At 44.6% G+C, this 20,216-nt stretch overlaps 1 protein-coding gene across 1 annotated transcript in view; it reads left to right on the plus strand.

The window, feature by feature from the left end:
• Window positions 1–10,831: 10,831 nt before the first annotated feature.
• LOC311122458 (ER membrane protein complex subunit 2) overlaps window positions 10,832–20,216 on the plus strand; it is an 81,017-nt gene continuing 71,632 nt past the window's right edge. The window contains exon 1 of the mRNA XM_084158066.1: window positions 10,832–10,892. Coding sequence (XP_084014192.1) covers window positions 10,853–10,892 — 40 coding nt within the window. The 5' untranslated portion in view covers window positions 10,832–10,852. The remainder of the gene's footprint in view (window positions 10,893–20,216) is intronic.

A 20,216-nucleotide genomic window follows, 5' to 3' on the forward strand; every position in this document is an offset into this window, starting at 1 on the left:
ATAACTGACACACAGATCATTTAGCAATATTTTGGCCAATGGTAAACTATATTTACCCAGCCAGTTCTGAGGTGGATAAAATATTTGCCAAAGAATAGACCCATCTTTCAAAAAGACAAACATGCCTCCATTTGGCCCACATACAGTGGGGAGAACAAGTATTTGATACACTGCCGATTTTGCAGGTTTTCCTACTTACAAAGCATGTAGAGGTCTGTAATTTTGATCATAGGTACACTTCAACTGTGAGAGACGGAATCTAAAACAAAAATCCAGAAAATCACATTGTATGATTTTTAAGTAATTCATTTGCATTTTATTGCATGACATAAGTATTTGATCACCTACCAACCAGTAAGAATTCCGGCTCTCACAGACCTGTTAGTTTTTCTTTAAGAAGCCCTCCTGTTCTCCACTCATTACCTGTATTAATTGCACCTGTTTGAACTTCTTACCTGTATAAAAAGCACCTGTCCACACACTCAATCAAACAGACTCCAACCTCTCCACAATGGCCAAGACCAGAGAGCTGTGTAAGGACATGAGGGATAAAATTGTAGACCTGCACAAGGCTGGGATGGGCTACAGGACAATAGGCAAGCAGCTTGGTGAGAAGGCAACAACTGTTGGCCCAATTATTAGAAAATGGAAGAAGTTCAAGATGACGGTCAATCACCCTCGGTCTGGGGCTCCATGCAAGATCTCACCTCGTGGGGCATCAATGATCATGAGGAAGGTGAGGGATCAGCCCAGAACTACACGGCAGGACCTGGTCAATGACCTGAAGAGAGCTGGGACCACAGTCTCAAAGAAAACCATTAGTAACACACTACGCCGTCATGGATTAAAATCCTGCAGTGCATGCAAGGTCCCCCTGCTCAAGCCAGCGCATGTCCAGACCCGTCTGAAGTTAGCCAATTACCATCTGGATGATCCAGAGGAGGAATGGGAGAAGGTCATGTGGTCTGATGAGACAAAAATATAGCTTTTTGGTCTAAACTCCACTTGCCGTGTTTGGAGGAAGAAGAAGGATGAGTACAACCCCAAGAACACCATCCCAACTGTGAAGCATGGAGGTGGAAACATCATTCTTTGGGGATGCTTTTCTGCAAAGGGGACAGGACGACTGCACCGTATTGAGGGAAGGATGGATGGGGCCATGTATCGTGAGATCTTGGCCAACAACCTCCTTCCCTCAGTAAGAGCATTGAAGATGGGTCGTGGCTGGGTCTTCCAGCATGACAACGACCTGAAACACACAGCCAGGGCAACTAAGGAGTGGCTCCGTAAGAAGCATCTAAAGGTCCTGGAGTGGCCTAGCCAGTCTCCAGACCTGAACCCAATAGAAAATCTTTGGAGGGAGCTGAAAGTCCGTATTGCCCAGCGACAGCCCCGAAACCTGAAGGATCTGGAGAAGGTCTGTATGGAGGAGTGGGCCAAAATCCCTGCTGCAGTGTGTGTATACCTGGTCAAGACCTACAGGAAACGTATGATCTCTGTAATTGCAAACAAAGGTTTCTGTACCAAATATTAAGTTCTGCTTTTCTGATGTATCAAATACTTATGTCATGCAATAAAATGCAAATTTAATTAATTAAAAATCATACAATGTGATTTTCTGGATTTTTGTTTTAGATTCCGTCTCTCACAGTTGAAGTGTACCTATGATAAAAAGTACAGACCTCTACATGCTTTGTAAGTAGAAAAACCTGCAAAATCGGCAGTGTATAAAATACTTGTTCTCCCCACTGTACTTGTAGGCCTAGCAGTGACTTCACTCTGAAAATTGCTTTTTTTGTTTTATGATATAGCCTACCCTTTGTTAGCATTTGGATCACCACTGACTGAACAGCATTCCTTTTGTGAAAATGGCGCCAAATTACTTTTGCTTACTGCTTTGACAAATTTGGCATATTCACTTATTTGGCAGTTTTACTACTTGGGAGTCCGTCCATGAAAATGCCTGTGAAACGATTATTCATGGTTTATTATTAAGAAATTACCAGCTATTACTAAGTGGTTTGGTTTTATCCAGAAGAAGTGCACTGTTTAGTCTTTAATATTTTTTTCTGTTGAGATTTGTCTTCCTCAGTTTTTTTTTATCATAAGCTATGGGGATATATTTTTGCCAAGTGAAAGTGTAAATATTATGACAACAAATCCTGATAGGATTGGTGCTTCTCTTCCAACTTTGATATCAGATTCCAACAACAAAACACACCATGGTACAGAAATGTACAAACTAATCTGGAGAAGGCAAAACCTAACATTTGCAAACAACAGCCAATAAATATTTTTCAACCATGGGTTAAATACCACAAGCTAAATTATAATTGACAAAGAATATTGTGTTTGAAAGAGTGATTCAAAGGCCAAATTGTTTTGGTTTCTCTTATTTCATCCAGCCAGTGTTTTTAATGAAGGTGCCCTGGGGAGTATGTTGGAAAAATCCAAGCATGGGAATACTCTCTCCTCTTAAAATGGAATTCGTTTTCGGTTGATGGGATTTTTATTTATTTCAGGAGCTATTTACATTTCCCCCTAGTAGGACTCTAAGGGGCTACTGTGTTGTATTTGAATTATGCACATTTCATTTGATAAAAGTCATCACACGAACTACACAATTTACCCCAAATAAACATCTATCAGGTTTCAGAGTCACACTAAAAGCTGTGATCACCTTCCCTTGCTGGATCCTTTCAGCTGGTTATTTCCCTACTCTGAAAAGCAGAATTAGGCCTATGTGTTTTACGGTGAATCATACCTAATTGTGGCTTGGTGGAAGTTTTAGGAAACTGTGAGAGCTAAAGTGATTAACACATCGAGGTTCCAACTGGAGGGAAACACTTACACAGCAAATAGGGGACCTGCCCGCGTTAGTCATTTGAGGTTACTGAACCTGACCCTTTCTTGGACCTGAACACCGCTCTGAGGTCTATAGACTTCAGGGCAGACCCCATTTTGAATGTTATTCTTTTATAGGGCTACTGTACTTTACTGATTCGCTGAGTGAGCTCATAGCTCACAGCCCATGCTCATGTGTGCACAGTTGTCATCCAAAGATATATGCCCTCACTGGCGGGATTGCTGCGACAATGGTTTAAAGTGCTGTACTACCCAAAACTAAGGTGGTCTTGCCTATCATATTGGAATCTTCTTGAATGTTGTGTTTACTCACTGTGTATGGAAATGGGTGGTAACATGATTGCGGAAGGCAGAACTGTTTTCAATAGTAGCCCTGGTAGTTCCGGATGTTGCTACTTTTTTACTACTCCTCAGAATGTACTTGTGAATGCAGAATGCACGCCTACGCACTCTGCCCCTTTTTGACACTGAGAGGTGTTAGCATACATAAACATGCACACACAATTTACCCCTGATTTTATTTTGTTCTCTCATTAGATGGGTTCCAGACTGGACCGTCCAGAACCGGAGGGCCTAGTCCAAGTTCTTGACAGACTAGAATAGACACTGGAACCTTGGAGCCAGACTGGAGACCGCACCAGGAGGTTTGGGTCAACCCAAATCAGACCTTTCCAGCTGGAGGGCCTGACACCACACTCTCTGTCTGTGTATTGCAAGACCCCACTGCATGCGCCTCAGTTCAGTCTGTAGCTGTGGGGAGTTATTGTTTAACCACAAAGTTGAACCTCCCCCTCCCCATTGTTCTGCATCACACTCAATCTCTGTGGGGGAGGCAGGGTGGTCTCCAAATTAGCTATGGCGGCTGGGATATATTTCTGACTGTACCTTAGTCTAGTCGACCACTGCCAAGGTTCTTCTCGGTCAACCAAACCATGTTGGAAAGGCAAAAACACACAACTAATGAGGAGATCCCAGCAAGACCCAGAAACATCACACAGTCATGCTAATGAAGAAAGTGATCCAGAGTGGAGCCTTGTAAAACACTATACCGATAACTGGCGTAAATACACAGACCCACTTGCTCATTTCTGTTTCCTTGAATTAAAATTAAAATGTTGTGAACGCTATAGGCGGAGGCCTTTGGAGACTGTGTGGGTTTGTGGCCACACATGATCCATCTGTCAGTATATCCCAGTCCAATAAAAGGATGCTGTCAGAAACATAAACATATTTCAGCATGCAGAAAAAGGATCCATCTCTTGATGTGTGTGTCTTTCAGAGGATAAATACTTTTCAGCTTTTCCTAACTGGATCAACTTAAAGGGCCAATAGTGATAAACCAGGGATTCCATGAAAAACCTCAGCTCTCTAGTTCTCTGAAAGCCTCCTCCGTCAACGATTCCAAGAGAGGGATGAAGACAGACACTGCCAAAGACACCCACCACCAGCCTCTGTTCTCTCTAATATCTGTCAAAAAATACATCAAAACGATCTGAAGACAAATGCCTCTGTGCTGGATGTTGCAAAGCCTAGCATCTCCTCTCAATCTGAATGCCAGTATCTCATATGAATTTCAATTATTCTTTTAGATATGCATCACCTCAGGTTATAAATCAGCAGCCCACACTCCTGATCCAGAGCCCAATGCTGACATCAGCAGTGTCCGATTCGATGGCAGTGGGATCGGGGTTATCAACCGAGCCAGGGGGCCAGAAAACAATACAAACTCACAGGCAAGGCACCCAGTTGCATCAAGCATGGCAGAACATCTGCACAGCACATGTCAACATTTTACACCAAGAGTCCTTCTAACCCCGGAGAATCCTCACATGGCCACGTGTCATATTATGTCTTAGGAAACATAGAGGAGAAGTGTATATGTGTGTTCATGTGATGCTGTAATCCTGTAGTTAGTACACTTCAGTAATATTATCCACTAAAAAAAAAGAGTTAAGCAAACAGAGAGAGAATATTTGACCCCCCTTGGCCCCAACCCTACATGCTCACTCCTCATGATATGCATAGCTTGATTTCCCCTCTGCAATTTTCTCTGAAAACATGACATTACAGGGAATACAGTGTTATCTCAAAATATGTGGTCATGGACAATACATTATTTTGTATTTTACCCCCTTTTTCTCCCCAATTTCGATCTTGTCTCATCGCTGCAACTCTCCAACGGGCTCGGGAGGCGAATGTCGAGTCATGCGTCCTCTGAAACATGACCTGCCTAACCGCGCTGCTTAACACCGCCCGCCAGCCACACCAACGTGTTGGAGGAAACACTGTTCAGGAGGAAACACTGTTCAACTGATGACCGAGGTCAGCCTGCAGGACCCGGGCCCGCCACAAGGAGTCGCTAGAGCACGATGAGCCAAGTAAAGCCCCCCCGGCCAAACCCTCCCCTAACCCGGACGACGCTGGGCCAATTGTGCACCGCCCTATGGGACTCCCGATCATGGCAGGTTGTGATAACGACCGGGATCGAACCCGGGTCTGTAGTGACGCCTCTAGCACTGAGATGCAGTGCTTTAGACCACCGTGACACTCGGGAGGCTGGTCATGGACATTCTTACTGGAAATAAATGTGAAATCCAATAACTCCATGATCATGCTATTTAGCAATGGCTTCCGCCGAAGAAGGGATGGGATTTGTTTATACTTCTTCATCTGGATTCAGAATTTTTGGAATGATTGCAGTTGCATATATTTATGTAACTTAGTTGAAGGCTCTGAAGAAAACCACTCTCAAAACAATTGGAGGAAAGTAATTATGAGAGTGAACAAGGGCCATAACTTCTCTAAATGGTAAACCTCAACTCGGACCCCCGGGAGGATGTAGAAGTGTTCTATGTTTCAAGCTGTAACAATAGCTTGGGGTTAAAGGTCAGACCACTACTGCTCGGGATACCGTTACTGAGAAGGGCCACCATCTGTGAGGCTAGCTCTTAAGGGAGACTCAAATTTAGGCTTTACTCAGATTAAACTTTTTTCCCTAATCTTAATCAGTGCCAGTATAAAGTTATGAGGAAATCAACGTCCAAACATGAGAGGGTATCTACAGTAGATGACAGATTGGTCACTGTATGGCGTATCATGTGTGCGTGAGAAGTCAAAATTCAAAGACTGAATCTGTATCCTTTCGTTAAGTTTACAGTAATTGATATAGAATAAATAATGTTCCATGTTGCAGCATAATTTCAACCACCTTTTTTTTATTTCAAACAAAGTGTGATTTTTCTCCACAGGTTGGCATTGAAAGATAATAAAACATTTCTCTCATACTATTGTTAACTCTGCTAGAGTGCTCAACTACTAGGATAAAGTCAAGGAAATCTGAATTCAGCTTCAAGCCTAATACTTAGTCAGGGATGTAGTTGATTTTGTACCTCAACCCATATCATGATGGGACATTTCATACCTGCCTAAATTGCAGTGGGTTACTTGTGGGTGAACACATCTGAACACACATGGGGAATGAGTCTTTTGAGAGTCTTCTCTTGCTTGGTGATGTTAAACTTGTTTAAAATGAATTTAATGAGAAAGAACGGTGGACATTAAATCCAATCCAGCAACACATAATGTACTGCATGTGGTAATACACTACTCCACTATGAGCAATCACGCTACTACACTAGGTGTCAGGGGAGCCATACATCCTGAGCTTCTAACTGTGTGAGTAACGTTAATTACTTGTGCGGGGCTGACATTGAGCTGAATATTGTTCTTGGCATTGAAACCTAGGGAGAGGGAGTGAGAGAGTGAGGTAGCTAAATTGTGATGGGCCACAGTTTTCCCGCTCTGGGCCTCTCACGCAGGCTAAGGGTGAGGTCAAAGGGTGCTACGGAGAGAAGATCATCAGAGGCAACGTGTGCTGAAGTCATCTGTAGAGAGTGATTCGCGGTGAGCTGAAAGCAACTTGGTCAGACAGGGGTCGTAGTCAGCTTTCAAAGCAAACACAGCACAGCTGGCTCCAGAGGGTTTAGCCCAAACATTGTTGCTAATTGCATCTGTCTTCATTTTCCACAACCGTATGACACCAGTGAAAAAGAAAAGGCTGGAAACTAACAGGAACTGTTTCAAAACCGCAGAGCACCTAAACTCCACATCAATTTTCAGGCCATAACTGTTCATTTTAGTGATTGCCAACTCTGATTGCTTCTGTCAGAAATCAAAATATAATGCCTGTGCAGTGTTTCTACTGTAAGCTTGTCTTTTTGAAGACAAGGAAAGGAGACTGAAAGGAAATATATATATATATATATATACAGAGGACAAAACATTATGAACAACTTCTCTTTCCATGACATAGACTGACCAGGTGAATCTAGGTGAAAGCTATGATCCCTTATTGATGTCATTTGTTAAATCCACTTCAATCATTAATGCGAGGAGACAGGTTAAGGAAGGATTTTTAAGCCTTGAGACAATTGAGACATGGATTGTGTATGTGTGCCATTCAGACGGTGAATGGGCAAGACAAAATATTTAAGTGCCTTTGAACGGGGTATGGTAGTAGGTGCCAGGCACACCGGTTTGGGTTGCAACTCAATATTAGGAAGTTGTTCTTAAGGTTTTGTACACTGTGAATTGCCTGTCCCACGTGCCATTTGTGGGGCTCTCGGAGCATGAAAACCTAAGTAAGCAGCAGTCGAGCACAATTTGGGTTTTCAGGACGGTTGCTATTGATCTCTACTCATCGTCTAGCTGAGTGACCCTCTCTCTTTTTCACTACCTCCAGATACAGCTGCATCTCATGCTGACAACATTAAAGACAGCTTGTTAAACCTGTGCACAGTACAGATGGCCTCTCAACCTCTGAGTCAGGCCCCAACGTCTTTTCTGGTCGTTGGTGCAGGTTCGGGAAGAGAGCAGGGCCCTGGCCTTTAACAGTACCCTGGCAGAGAAGGGAAAGCCCGTTACCCCGAAGGACAGTGTTTGCTTGTTTTAATGTGGTCGCCTCAGTATTTTCGTTTCCAGCAAAAACCCGACCACATATCAACTGACTGCCATGTGCAGACTTGAAAATTACAAGTCCACGGATCGTTTGAGCTGAACGTAAGTTCAACCGCACATAATGTTATTTTTTGTATCCCTGACAGAGATGATGAGATTTTATAGTCCTCTTGTGCACTTGTACTTGCCCAATAATGACCATGCTCTGCCTTTTTACAATGGCAGTGTCCTGTAACAAAACATAGTGCTGTTGACCTCAGACAATAGAACAGTAACAAAGTATCTACAGTGCAGTGAGCGGTACTGGGGATGACATCAGGATTCTGAAATGTTTCTGTAAGTGAGTTTGTGCTGAGTCCACCTCAACAAGTGCGTAATGTGGTAATGGAGTGTGGCGTGGAACTTACAAAGTCAGAGACATGGGATTGACAGTCAGAGGCCCCTTGAGAGGGAAAAGTGAGACACAACACAGCATCTCAAATGTGCTTTCAACACACAATTCCCACTTTCAGTGGTACTACTCCTGACATCCTGCTTATCCTACCTCAGAAGAAAATGAATTACAAAACTAAGCACGAGACTATACAGCATCACAGACCCCTTTCCAGCCCTCCCTGGTAACAACCACAAATCTAACCAGTCCTCATGAAAGCTAGGTGTAAGATGAATATAAATTTAGCGTGAGCAGTATTGCAGAGCTCGGAGACCTAAACCTCTGGAGAGGGCTAGGGTTACGGTTCGGACCCTGTTTTGAGGTCGATTGAAAGAGGGTAATTTTAGGCGCAGTTACATGAATAATAACTGGAGGCAGTGTGTTAATCAGCGCTGTCAGATTTAATACCTGGGTATGATGGGGGAAAGGGTCAGAGCAAGTGCATGCATTGCTTTTGTTTACATCTAGTCCTACATCCAGTGCTGTCATGACTCTTATGCTAACCAGTCTGTTTGATCCTCTCCACAGGGATTAAAGTGAGATTTTGCAGGTGTAGAAACTGTGGTCTGCTCTGAGTGTCAATTGTTCAACTAAATAGACAGGGACCTGATGTAATCTATGCATCAGATTGTAGGATTCAATTACCCCAATGATTGAACAGCTGCCTTAAAGTGAACATCCATGATAGCCTTGCCTGCTCAATTACACACATTACCTTTTGAAGATGGCATGTGAGCAAGACATGCATAAAGTAACATGTTGTGCTTCTCGGTCTTACCTTTCCCCTTAATCATAAATTACTTGACCTCCATGAATCTTCTAATTTTAATAAATACGAACAGTTTTTACGCCCACCACTCAATCATATCATATACATATTACACTCATATTAATAGCAGAAAAAAACAATGGAAGTAGCAGAAATGAATAAAATACATTGAACATGTCTCAAAAATATCTTATTAAATACTTTTTTCTTTACATAGTTGAATGTGCTGACAACAAAATCACACAAAAATTATCAATGGAAATCAAATGTATCAACCCATGGAGGTCTGGATTTGGAGTCACCCTCAAAATTAAAGTGGAAAACCACACTACAGGCTGATCCAACGTTGATGTAATGTCCTTAAAACAAGTCAAAATGAGGCTCAGTAGTGTGTGTGGCCTCCACGTGCCTGTATGACCTCCCTACAACGCCTGGGCATGCTCCTGATGAGGTGGCGGATGGTCTCCTGAGAGATCTCCTCCCAGACCTGGACTAAAGCATCCGCCAACTCCTGGACAGTCTGTGGTGCAACGTGGCGTTGGTGGTTGGAGCGAGACATGATGTCCCAGATGTGCTCAATTGGATTCAGGTCTGGGGAACGGGCGGTCCATAGCATCAATGCCTTCCTCTTGCAGGAACTGCTGACACACTCCAGCCACATGAGGTCTAGCATTGTCTCGCATTAGGAGGAACCCAGGGCCAACCGCACCAGCATATGGTCTCACAAGGGGTCTGAGGATCTCATCTCGGTACCTAATGGCAGTCAGGCTACCTCTGGCGAGCACATGGAGTGCTGTGCAGCCCCCCAAAGAAATGCCACCCCACACCATGACTGACCCACCGCCAAACCGGTCATGCTGGAGGATGTTGCAGGCAGCAGAACGTTCTCCACGGCATCTCCAGCCTCTGTCACGTCTGTCACGTGCTCAGTGTGAACCTGCTTTCATCTGTGAAGAGCACAGGGCGCCAGTGGCGAATTTGCCAATCTTGGTGTTCTCTGGCAAATGCCAAACGTCCTGCACGGTGTTGGGCTGTAAGCACAACCCCCACCTGTGGACGTCGGGCCCTCATACCACCCTCATGGAGTCTGTTTCTGACCGTTTGAGCAGACACATGCACATTTGTGGCCTGCTGGAGGTCATTTTGCAGGGCTCTGGCAGTGCTCCTCCTGCTCCTCCTTGCACAAAGGCGGCGGTAGCGGTCCTGCTGCTGGGTTGTTGCCCTCCTACGGCCTCCTCCACGTCTCCTGATGTACTTGCCTGTCTCCTGGTAGCGCCTCCATGTTCTGGACACTACACTGACAGACACAGCAAACCTTCTTGCCACAGCTCGCATTGATGTGCCATCCTGGATGAGCTGCACTACCTGAGCCACTTGTGTGGGTTGTAGACTCCGTCTCATGCTACCACTAGAGTGAAAGCACCGCCAGCATTCAAAAGTGACCAAAACATCAGCCAGGAAGCATAGGAACTGAGAAGTGGTCTGTGGTCACCACCTGCAGAACCACTTCTTTATTGGGGGTGTCTTGCTAATTGCCTATAATTTCCACCTGTTGTCTATTCCGTTTGCACAACAGCATGTGAAATGTATTGTCAATCAGTGTTGCTTCCTAAGTGGACAGTTTGATTTCACAGAAGTGTGATTGACGTGGAGTTACATTGTGTTGTTTAAGTGTTCCCTTTATTTTTTTGAGCAGTGTATGTTTGACTATTCTCGAGCTTGTAGACTGACTGGTCACTTGTGGTTACACTATTCAGAGAGCAAATGCTCAGTAAGCAGAAACAAGCCACACCCAGTTCAATGACGTTGAACCTGTGCTGCCAAGGAAGATGGCGTCGGTATCAGAAATGTACGATGTAACCTGGGAAGGTAAACACAGACGATTAAACGTTTTAATGTACTGTATGACTGAAAGTGTGTTGCTAATTCCTTGTATAATTCGACGTAGGGCATTTTAGCCATCGTTCGGCGAATGTAGTTGCGTATGTCCATCTCATCAAGCCAGCTGCTAACTTGTTAGCTAGTTAGCTCAGCTTGCTAACACGAGATAGCCACTTAGCTAGCACATTATTTCTGCCTAGCTTTCTTATTTCTAAGATTTTAGCAAAGTTAGCTAGCTAACGTTGTATTGATTCATCTGTTAATGTTGTTATTTTGTATCCCATTGTCGTAGCTAACAGTCCACAGCATGTGTGAGTTTGCAAGGATACACAGCAGGCTAAGCTAGCTAGCCTAGGTACCTAACGCCTGTCAGCTGATTATAACTAACTAAGTTAGCTAGCTACCTGCTGACATTGTTCTGCCTCATTAGATGGCTTGCTAAAATACAGTCTTGCAATGGATACTACTAATAGGCAACGGGAAAACCCGTTTTGGTGATTTCTTGTCTATCATCAAAATAAATCACAGCACGTTTTTGGACTCTTTCAAAAGTTACCTGATTAGCTAAGTATAATACCATTAGAAATTAATGATGTAAATGTAATTTATATTCCTAAAACGGACATTTAAAATTATGCTGTCGCTGCTTCTTGTTGACAAGACGTATTGATAAATAGCACAATGCCAAAACACCGTTTTAAAGTGTCAATCAATAACCAATATGCAGAAACAGTTTGATAGTGCCTAAGGAAAGTATTCAGACCCCTTGACTTTTTCCACATTTTGTTATGTTAGACTTATTTTAAAATGGATTAAATAAAACAAATTCCTCAACAATCTACACACTACCCCATAATGACAAAGTGAAAACTGGTTTTTAGAAATGTTACATTTAATAAAAATAAAACCGATACCTTATTTACATATATGTGGAGGCGGTTTTATTTTTATTAAATTTTTTAACATTTCTAAAAACCTGTTTTGACTGTCATTATGGGGTAGTGTGTAGATTGCTATGAGACTCGAAATTAAGCTCAGGTGCATCCTGTTTCCATTGATCATCCTTGGATGTTTCTACAACTTTGATTGGAGTCCACCTGTGGTAAATTCAATTGATTGGACATGATTTAGAAAGGCACACAGCTGTCTATATAAGGTCCCACAGTTGACAGTGCATGTCAGAGCAAAAACCAAGCCATGAGGTAGAAGGAATTGTCCGTAGAGCTCAGAGACAGGATTGTGTCGAGGCACAGATCTGGGGAAGGGTACCAAAAAATGTCTGCAGCATTGAAGGTCCCCAAGAACACAGTGGCCTCCATCATTCTTAAATGGAAGAAGTTTGGAACCACCAAGACTCTTCCTGGAGTCTTGGTAGAGTGACCAGACGGAAGCCACTCCTCAGTAAAAGGCACATGACACCTTGCATGGAGTTTGCCAAAAGGCACCTAAAGACTCTCAGACCAAGATTGAACTCTTTGGCCTGAATGCCAAGCGTCATGTCTGGAGGAAACCTGGCACCATCCCTACGGTGAAGTATGGTGGTGGCAGCATCATGCTGTGGGGATGTTTTTCAGTGGCAGGGACTGGGAGACTAGCCAGGATCGAGGGAAAGATTAACAGAGCAAAGTACAGAGAGATCCTTGATGAAAACCTGCTCCAGAGCGCTCAGGACCTCAGACTGGGGCAAAGGTTCACCTTCCAACAGGACAACAACCCTAAGCACACAGCCAAGACAATACAGGAGTGGCTTCGGGACAAGTCTCTAAATGTCCTTGAGTGGCCCAGCCAAAGCCCGGACTTGAACCCGATCAAACACATCTGGAGAGACCTGGAAATAGCTGTGCAGCAACGCTCCCTGTCCAACCTGACAGAGCTTGAGAGGATCTGCAGAGAAGAATGGGAGAAACTCTCCAAATACAGGTGTGCCAAGCTTGTAGCGTCATACCCAAGAAGACTCAAGGCTGTAATCGCTGCCAAAGGTGCTTCAACAAAGTACTGAGTAAAGGGTCTGAATACTTACAGTGGGGGAAAAAAGTATTTAGTCAGCCACCAATTGTGCAAGTTCTCCCACTTAAAAAGATGAGAGGCTTGTAATTTTCATCATAGGTACACGTCAACTATGACAGACAAAATGAGGAAAAAAAATCCAGAAAATCACATTGTAGGATTTTTAATGAATTTATTTGCAAATTATGGTGGAAAATAAGTAGTTTGTCACCTACAAACAAGCAAGATTTCTGGCTCTCACAGACCTGTAACTTCTTCTTTAAGAGGCTCCTCTGTCCTCCACTCGTTACCTGTATTAATGGCACCTGTTTGAACTTGTTATCAGTATAAAAGACACCTGTCCACAACCTCAAACAGTCACACTCCAAACTCCACTATGGCCAAGACCAAAGAGCTGTCAAAGGACACCAGAAACAAAATGGTAGACCTGCACCAGGCTGGGAAGACTGAATCTGCAATAGGTAAGCAGCTTGGTTTGAAGAAATCAACTGTGGGAGCAATTATCAGGAAATGGAAGACATACAAGACCACTGATAATCTCCCTCGATCTGGGGCTCCACGCAACATCTCACTCCGTGGGGACAAAATGATCACAAGAACGGTGAGCAAAAATCCCAGAACCACATGGGGGGACCTAGTGAATGACCTGCAGAGAGCTGGGACCAAAGTAACAAAGCCTACCATCAGTAACACACTACGCCACCAGGGACTCAAATCCTGCAGTGCCAGACGTGTCCCCCTGCTTAAGCCAGTACATGTCCAGGCCCGTCTGAAGTTTGCTAGAGTGCATTTGGATGATCCAGAAGAGGATTGGGAGAATGTCATATGGTCAGATGAAACCAAAATATAATTTTTTGGTCAAAACTAAACTCGTCGTGTTTGGAGGGCAAAGAATGCTGAGTTGCATCCAAAGAACACCATACCTACGGTGAAGCATGGGGGTGGAAACATCATGCTTTGGGGCTGTTTTTCTGCAAAGGGACCAGGACGACTGATCCGTGTAAAGGAAAGAATGAATGGGGCCATGTATCGTGAGATTTTGAGTGAAAACCTCCTTCCATCAGCAAGGGCATTGAAGATGAAACGTGGCTGGGTCTTTCAGCATGACAATGATCCCAAACACACCGCCCGGGCAACGAAGGAGTGGCTTCGTAAGAAGCATTTCAAGGTCCTGGAGTGGCCTAGCCAGTCTCCAGATCTCAACCCCATAGAAAATCTTTGGAGGGAGTTGAAAGTCCGTGTTGCCCAGCGACAGCCCCAAAACATCACTGCTCTAGAGGAGATCTGCATGGAGGAATGGGCCAAAATACCAGCAACAGTGTGTGAAAACTTTGAAGACTTACAGAAAATGTTTGACCTGTGTCATTGCCAACAAAGGGTATATAACAAAGTATTGAGAAACTTTTGTTATTGACCAAATACTTATTTTCCACCATAATTTGCAAATAAATTCATAAAAAATCCTACAATGTGTTTTTCTGGATTTATTTTCCTCATTTTGTCTGTCATAGTTGACGTGTACCTATGATGAAAATTACAGGCCTCTCTCATCTTTTTAAGTGGGAGAACTTGCACAATTGGTGGCTGACTAAATTTGTAAATGTTTGTAAATGTCATATTTCAGTTCAATGTTTTTGCTTTGTCATTATGGGGTAATGTGTGTAGATGAGGGGTAAAAACAATGTAATCAATTTTAGAATAAGGGTATAACGTAACAAAATGTGGAAAATGTCAAAGGGTCTGAATACTTTCCAAAGGCACTGTAAACCTAAACATAAAAAAACATAAACATAAAATGTACTATCTACACATATGTGCAACAATAGTAATCATATTACTTGTATTTTTTAAATGAGCACCTGCCCATGCACCAAAAACCCTGTTGTTTTGCTGTTGAAAAGACCACAACTCAAAAACCACATGGAAACTGGATATATTTATACATCACAGGTCAGAGGACAACCTGCAGAACACAGACAGCCACATTTTGGAATGTTAGATTTTTATATGGTGGTCACTAAAACCGAAAGAGAAACGCAGCACTTTTTTCTCAGTCACTCCTGTTGATTATGACATTAACATAAATTGCGCGAGAGGGGGGAGATGAGGTTGCATGTCCTGTTAACTAACACCACTCAAAACCACACAGAATCTGGGAATAATGTGTTCACTCTGAAATCAATAGAACAGGGGCCAAATGTTTGGGCTAACTGCGTTCTAAGTCCTGCGACCCCCAGCGCATATGACAAAATCAATAGTACAAAGCCAAAGATATTGTTCTGTGTTAAGCAATTTATCTTGTCATCGTGTTGACTATAAACATTCTGAGGTAAAAAGGATGTTTAATCCCCCCCCCCAATTCGATGTGGTCAAAACGTCAGCTTGTGTAATGTAGTAAGCAGTGGTTGGAACAAAAATTATTTTCCAATTGTTTCGTTCTAACAGAACCATTCTTTTTTAAATTCCGTTCCTCTGTTCCGACCACCAAAATAAAGTAATGAACCGGTTTGAACCCCAAAAAAGTTTATATTGTTTCTTTCTGTTCCTTTTTAAACCTCTGAAATCATTTTTATTTTTGTAATTTTTTACATTTAGCTCTACATTCAACTACTTCACCAATCAGTGCGGATAGAGCAGCTTGCTGTGAAGCAGGCAAGCTATAGCTAGTTATTTACATGAATTAGACAGATAAGTGTAGGGCACGAGATGCGACTGAAGAGCGCAAGAGAGGGTGGAGGAGGAGGCTTGGCTTAAAGGGATATTTTGGCAATGAGGCACTATATCTACTTCCCCAGAGTCAGATGAACTTGTGGATCCAATTTGTATGTCTCTGTCCAGTATGAAGGACGTTAGAGGTAGTTTCGAGAATCCAACGCTAACTAGCGTTAGCGCAATGACTGGAAGTCTATGGTATCAACTAGCATGCTATACACGAGTTCATCTGATTCTGGAGAAGTTAATAAAGGGCCTCATTGCCAAAATCCCAAAGTATCCCTTTAAGCGCTGGGCATCGTGTTATGACATGCATTATCTGAGTTAGACCCATAGAATTATAAAACATTATTTGTTATTTTTATACCTACAGAGGAGCAGCTTTTATGAAAGAAATTGTAATGTCTTTGAACTTTCGAAAGTGGGCTTAACATTGGACCAGAGCTAGCTAACAAGCTTGTGTGTGCAGAGCGGCACCAGAGTTAATATAAAAACACGTAAATAAATCCAATGTGAAACATGATAACTAGTGTTCTTAATTAGCATTGAAAAAGTGAATCCATTCTTCTCTCATTAAAAATCTTTCTCCTTAATTTCAGAATCACGCTTGTAACATCAGTAGGGTACAGTAGCCTATGCTTCGGAGGGGGGTTCGGGCAGGTAGCCTACACACACTGGCAAAGATTTTCAGCTGGCAGGCAGACACTGGAATAAGTTTGAGTGACAGTGAGGGCTTTGCGTAGGCGCTTTGTTGCGTTTTTTGTGGGACTTGACAAAAACGTAAAAGAACGTTAACCGGTTCCCATTCTTTTAAAATACTGGTTATTTTCCAGAACAGTATAGATCACTTTCGTTCTGATTCTGTTCCTCTAAAAATGTCATTATTTTCCGGTTTTCTGTTCTGTTCGCTGAACCAGTTCCAACCCCTGGTAGTAACACATACTGTCCACGTCATGGAAACTCACAGATTATTTTAAATAATCACATCTATTTCTCACTAGTTTAACCATTTAGATGTAAAAAATGCTCCTAAGCACAATTTAACCAGCTACTCTAGACTAGTGTCCATAGGGTCTGTGCAGCAGGCTGAACGTTTGACGTGCCTACTACTAATGGATAGCTATTACTAGCTAGCTAAAATCAGCAAAAGATAGATATTCTCAAGCCTGCGTGTTAACACTAAAGGAGAGAGCATTGTTGTGCGAGTTTTCCAGAGTTGACTTTAGCTTACTTGCTAGGTAGATATTTAGATAACTAGCGAATGAGCTTTGTTTTAACCCTATACATTTACATTACATTTTAGTCATTTAGCAGACGCTCTTATCCAGAGCGACTTACAGGAGCAATTAGGGTTAAGTGCCTTGCTCAAGGGCACATTAACGTCATTAAGCAGACGCTCTTAGCCAGAGCGACTCACAAATTGGTGCGTTCACCCTATAGCCAGTGGGATAACCACTTTACAATTGGGGGGGGGGGGGGGGTAGAAGGATTCCTTTATCCTATCCCAGGTATTCCTTAAAGAGGTGGGGTTTCAAATGTCTCCGGAAGGTGGTGAGTGACTCCGCTGTCCTGGCGTCGTGAGGGAGCTTGTTCCACCATTGGGGTGCCAGAGCAGCGAACAGTTTTGACTGGGCTGAGCGGGAACTATGCTTCCGCAGAGGAAGGGGAGCCAGCAGGCCAGAGGTGGATGAGCGCAATGCCCTCATTTGGGTGTAGGGACTGATCAGAGCCTGACGGTACAGAGGTGCCGTTCCCCTCACTGCTCCATAGGCAAGCACCATGGTCTTGTAGCGGATGCGAGCTTCAACTGGAAGCCAGTGGAGTGTGCGGAGGAGGGGGGTGACGTGAGAGAACTTGGGAAGGTTGAACACCAGACGGGCTGCGGCATTCTGGATGAGTTGTAGGGGTTTAATGGCACAGGCAGGGAGGCCAGCCAACAGCGAGTTGCAGTAGTCCAGACGGGAGATGACAAGCGCCTGGACCAGGACCTGTGCCGCTTCCTGTGTAAGGCAGGGTCGTACTCTCCGAATGTTGTAGAGCATGAACCTGCAGGAGCGGGTCACCGCCTTGATGTTGGCGGAGAACGACAGGGTGTTGTCCAGGGTCACGCCTAGGCTCTTCGCACTCTGGGAGGAGGACACAGCGGAGTTGTCAACCGTGATGGCGAGATCATGGAACGGGCAGTCCTTCCCCGGGAGGAAGAGCAGCTCCGTCTTGCTAGGGTTCAGCTTGAGGTGGTGATCCGTCATCCATACTGATATGTCTGCCAGACATGCAGAGATGCGATTCGCCACCTGGTTATCAGAAGGGGGAAAGGAGAAGATTAGTTGTGTATCGTCAGCGTAGCAATGATAGGAGAGACCATGTGAGGATATGACAGAGCCAAGTGACTTGGTGTATAGGGAGAAAAGGAGAGGGCCTAGAACTGAGCCTTGGGGGACACCAGTGGTGAGAGCACGTGGTGCGGAGACAGCTTCTCGCCACGCCACTTGGTAGGAGCGACCGGTCAGGTAGGACGCAATCCAGGAGTGAGCCGCGCCGGAGATGCCCAGCTCGGAGAGGGTGGAGAGGAGGATCTGATGGTTCACAGTATCAAAGGCAGCAGACAGGTCTAGAAGGACAAGAGCAGAGGAGAGAGAGTTAGCTTTAGCAGTGCGGAGAGTCTCCGTGACACAGAGAAGAGCAGTCTCAGTTGAATGACCAGTCCTGAAACCTGATTGGTTTGGATCAAGAAGGTCATTCTGAGAGAGATAGCAAGAGAGTTGGCTAAAGACGGCACGCTCAATAGTTTTGGAAAGAAAAGAAAGAAGGGATACTGGTCTGTAGTTGTTGACATCAGTGGGGTCGAGTGTTGGTTTCTTGAGAAGGGGAGCAACTCTCGCTCTCTTGAAGACGGAAGGGACATGGCCAGCGGTCAAGGATGAGTTGATCAGCGAGGTGAGGTAGGGGAGAAGGTCACCGGAGATGGTCTGGAGAAGGGAGGAGGGGATGGGGTCAAGCGGGCAGGTTGTTGGGCGGCCTGCAGTCACAAGTCGCAGGATTTTATCTGGAGAGAGAGGGGAGAAAGAAGTCAAAGCATAGGGTAGGGCAGTGTGAGCAGGACCAGCAGTGTCATTAGACTTAACAAACGAGGATCGGATGTCGTCAACCTTCTTTTCAAAGTGGTTGACGAAGTCATCCACAGAGAGAGAGGAGGGGGGGGGGGGGGGGATTCAGGAGGGAGGAAAATGTGGCAAAGAGCTTCCTAGGGTTAGAGGCAGATGCTTGGAATTTAGAGTGGTAGAAGGTGGCCTTAGCAGCAGAAACAGATGAAGAAAATGTAGAGAGGAGGGAGTGAAAAGATGCCAGGTCGGCAGGGAGTCTAGTTTTCTTCCATTTCCGCTCCGCTGCCCGGAGCTCTGTTCTGTGAGCTCGCAGTGAGTCATCAAGCCACGGAGCTGGAGGGGAGGACCGAGCCGGCCGGGAGGATAGGGGACACAGAGAGTCAAAGGATGCAGAAAGGGAGGAGAGGAGGGTTGAGGAGGCAGAATCAGGAGATTGGAGGGAGAAGGATTGAGCAGAGGGAAGAGATGATAGGATGGAAGAGGAGAGAGTAGTGGGAGAGAGAGAGCGAAGGTTGCGGCGGCGCATTACCATCTGTGTAGGGGCAGAGTGAGTAGTGTGGGAGGAGAGCGAGAGAGAAAAGGAAACAAAGTAGTGGTCGGAGACATGGAGGGGAGTTGCAGTGAGATTAGTAGAGGAGCAGCATCTAGTGAAGATGAGGTCAAGCGTATTGCCTGCCTTGTGAGTAGGGGGGGACGGTGAGAGGGTGAGGTCAAAAGAGGAGAGGAGTGGAAAGAAGGAGGCAGAGAGAAATGAGTCAAATGTGGACATAGGGAGGTTGAAATCCCCCAAAACTGTGAGGGGTGAGCCATCCTCAGGAAAGGAACTTATCAAGGCGTCAAGCTCATTGATGAACTCTCCAAGGGAACCTGGAGGGCGATAGATGACAAGGATATTAAGCTTAAATGGGCTAGTGACTGTGACAGCATGGAATTCAAATGAGGAGATAGACAGATGGGTTAGGGGAAAAATTGAGAATGTCCACTTGGGAGAGATGAGGATTCCTGTACCACCACCCCTCTGACCAGATGCTCTCGGGGTATGCGAGAACACATGGTCAGACGAGGAGAGAGCAGTAGGAGTAGCAGTGTTTTCAGTGGTGATCCATGTTTCCGTCAGCGCCAGGAAGTCGAGGGACTGGAGGTTGGCATAGGCTGGGATGAAGTCAGCTTTGTTGGCAGCAGAACGGCAGTTCCAGAGGCTGCCTGCGACCTGGAACTCCAGGTGTGGGGTGCGTGCAGGGACCAGCAGGTTAGAGAGGCAGCAGCCACGCGGTGTGGTGCGTTTGTGTAGCCTGTGCAGAGAGGAGAGAACAGGGATAGGCAGAGGCATAGTTGACAGGCTGTAGCAAATGGCTACAAAAATGCAGAGGAGATCGGAATGAAATTAGCTAAACATCTGGGAGAGAAACTTCTACCTCAGAAACTATAATTGTTTCACTGAACCACCCGAGGAAAAACTCTACCAACTTCCACCTTAGAAATCAGAATT

Source organism: Coregonus lavaretus (genome assembly GCF_964263955.1).
Source record: "Coregonus lavaretus genome assembly, chromosome: 3".
Lineage (NCBI taxonomy): Eukaryota > Metazoa > Chordata > Actinopteri > Salmoniformes > Salmonidae > Coregonus > Coregonus lavaretus.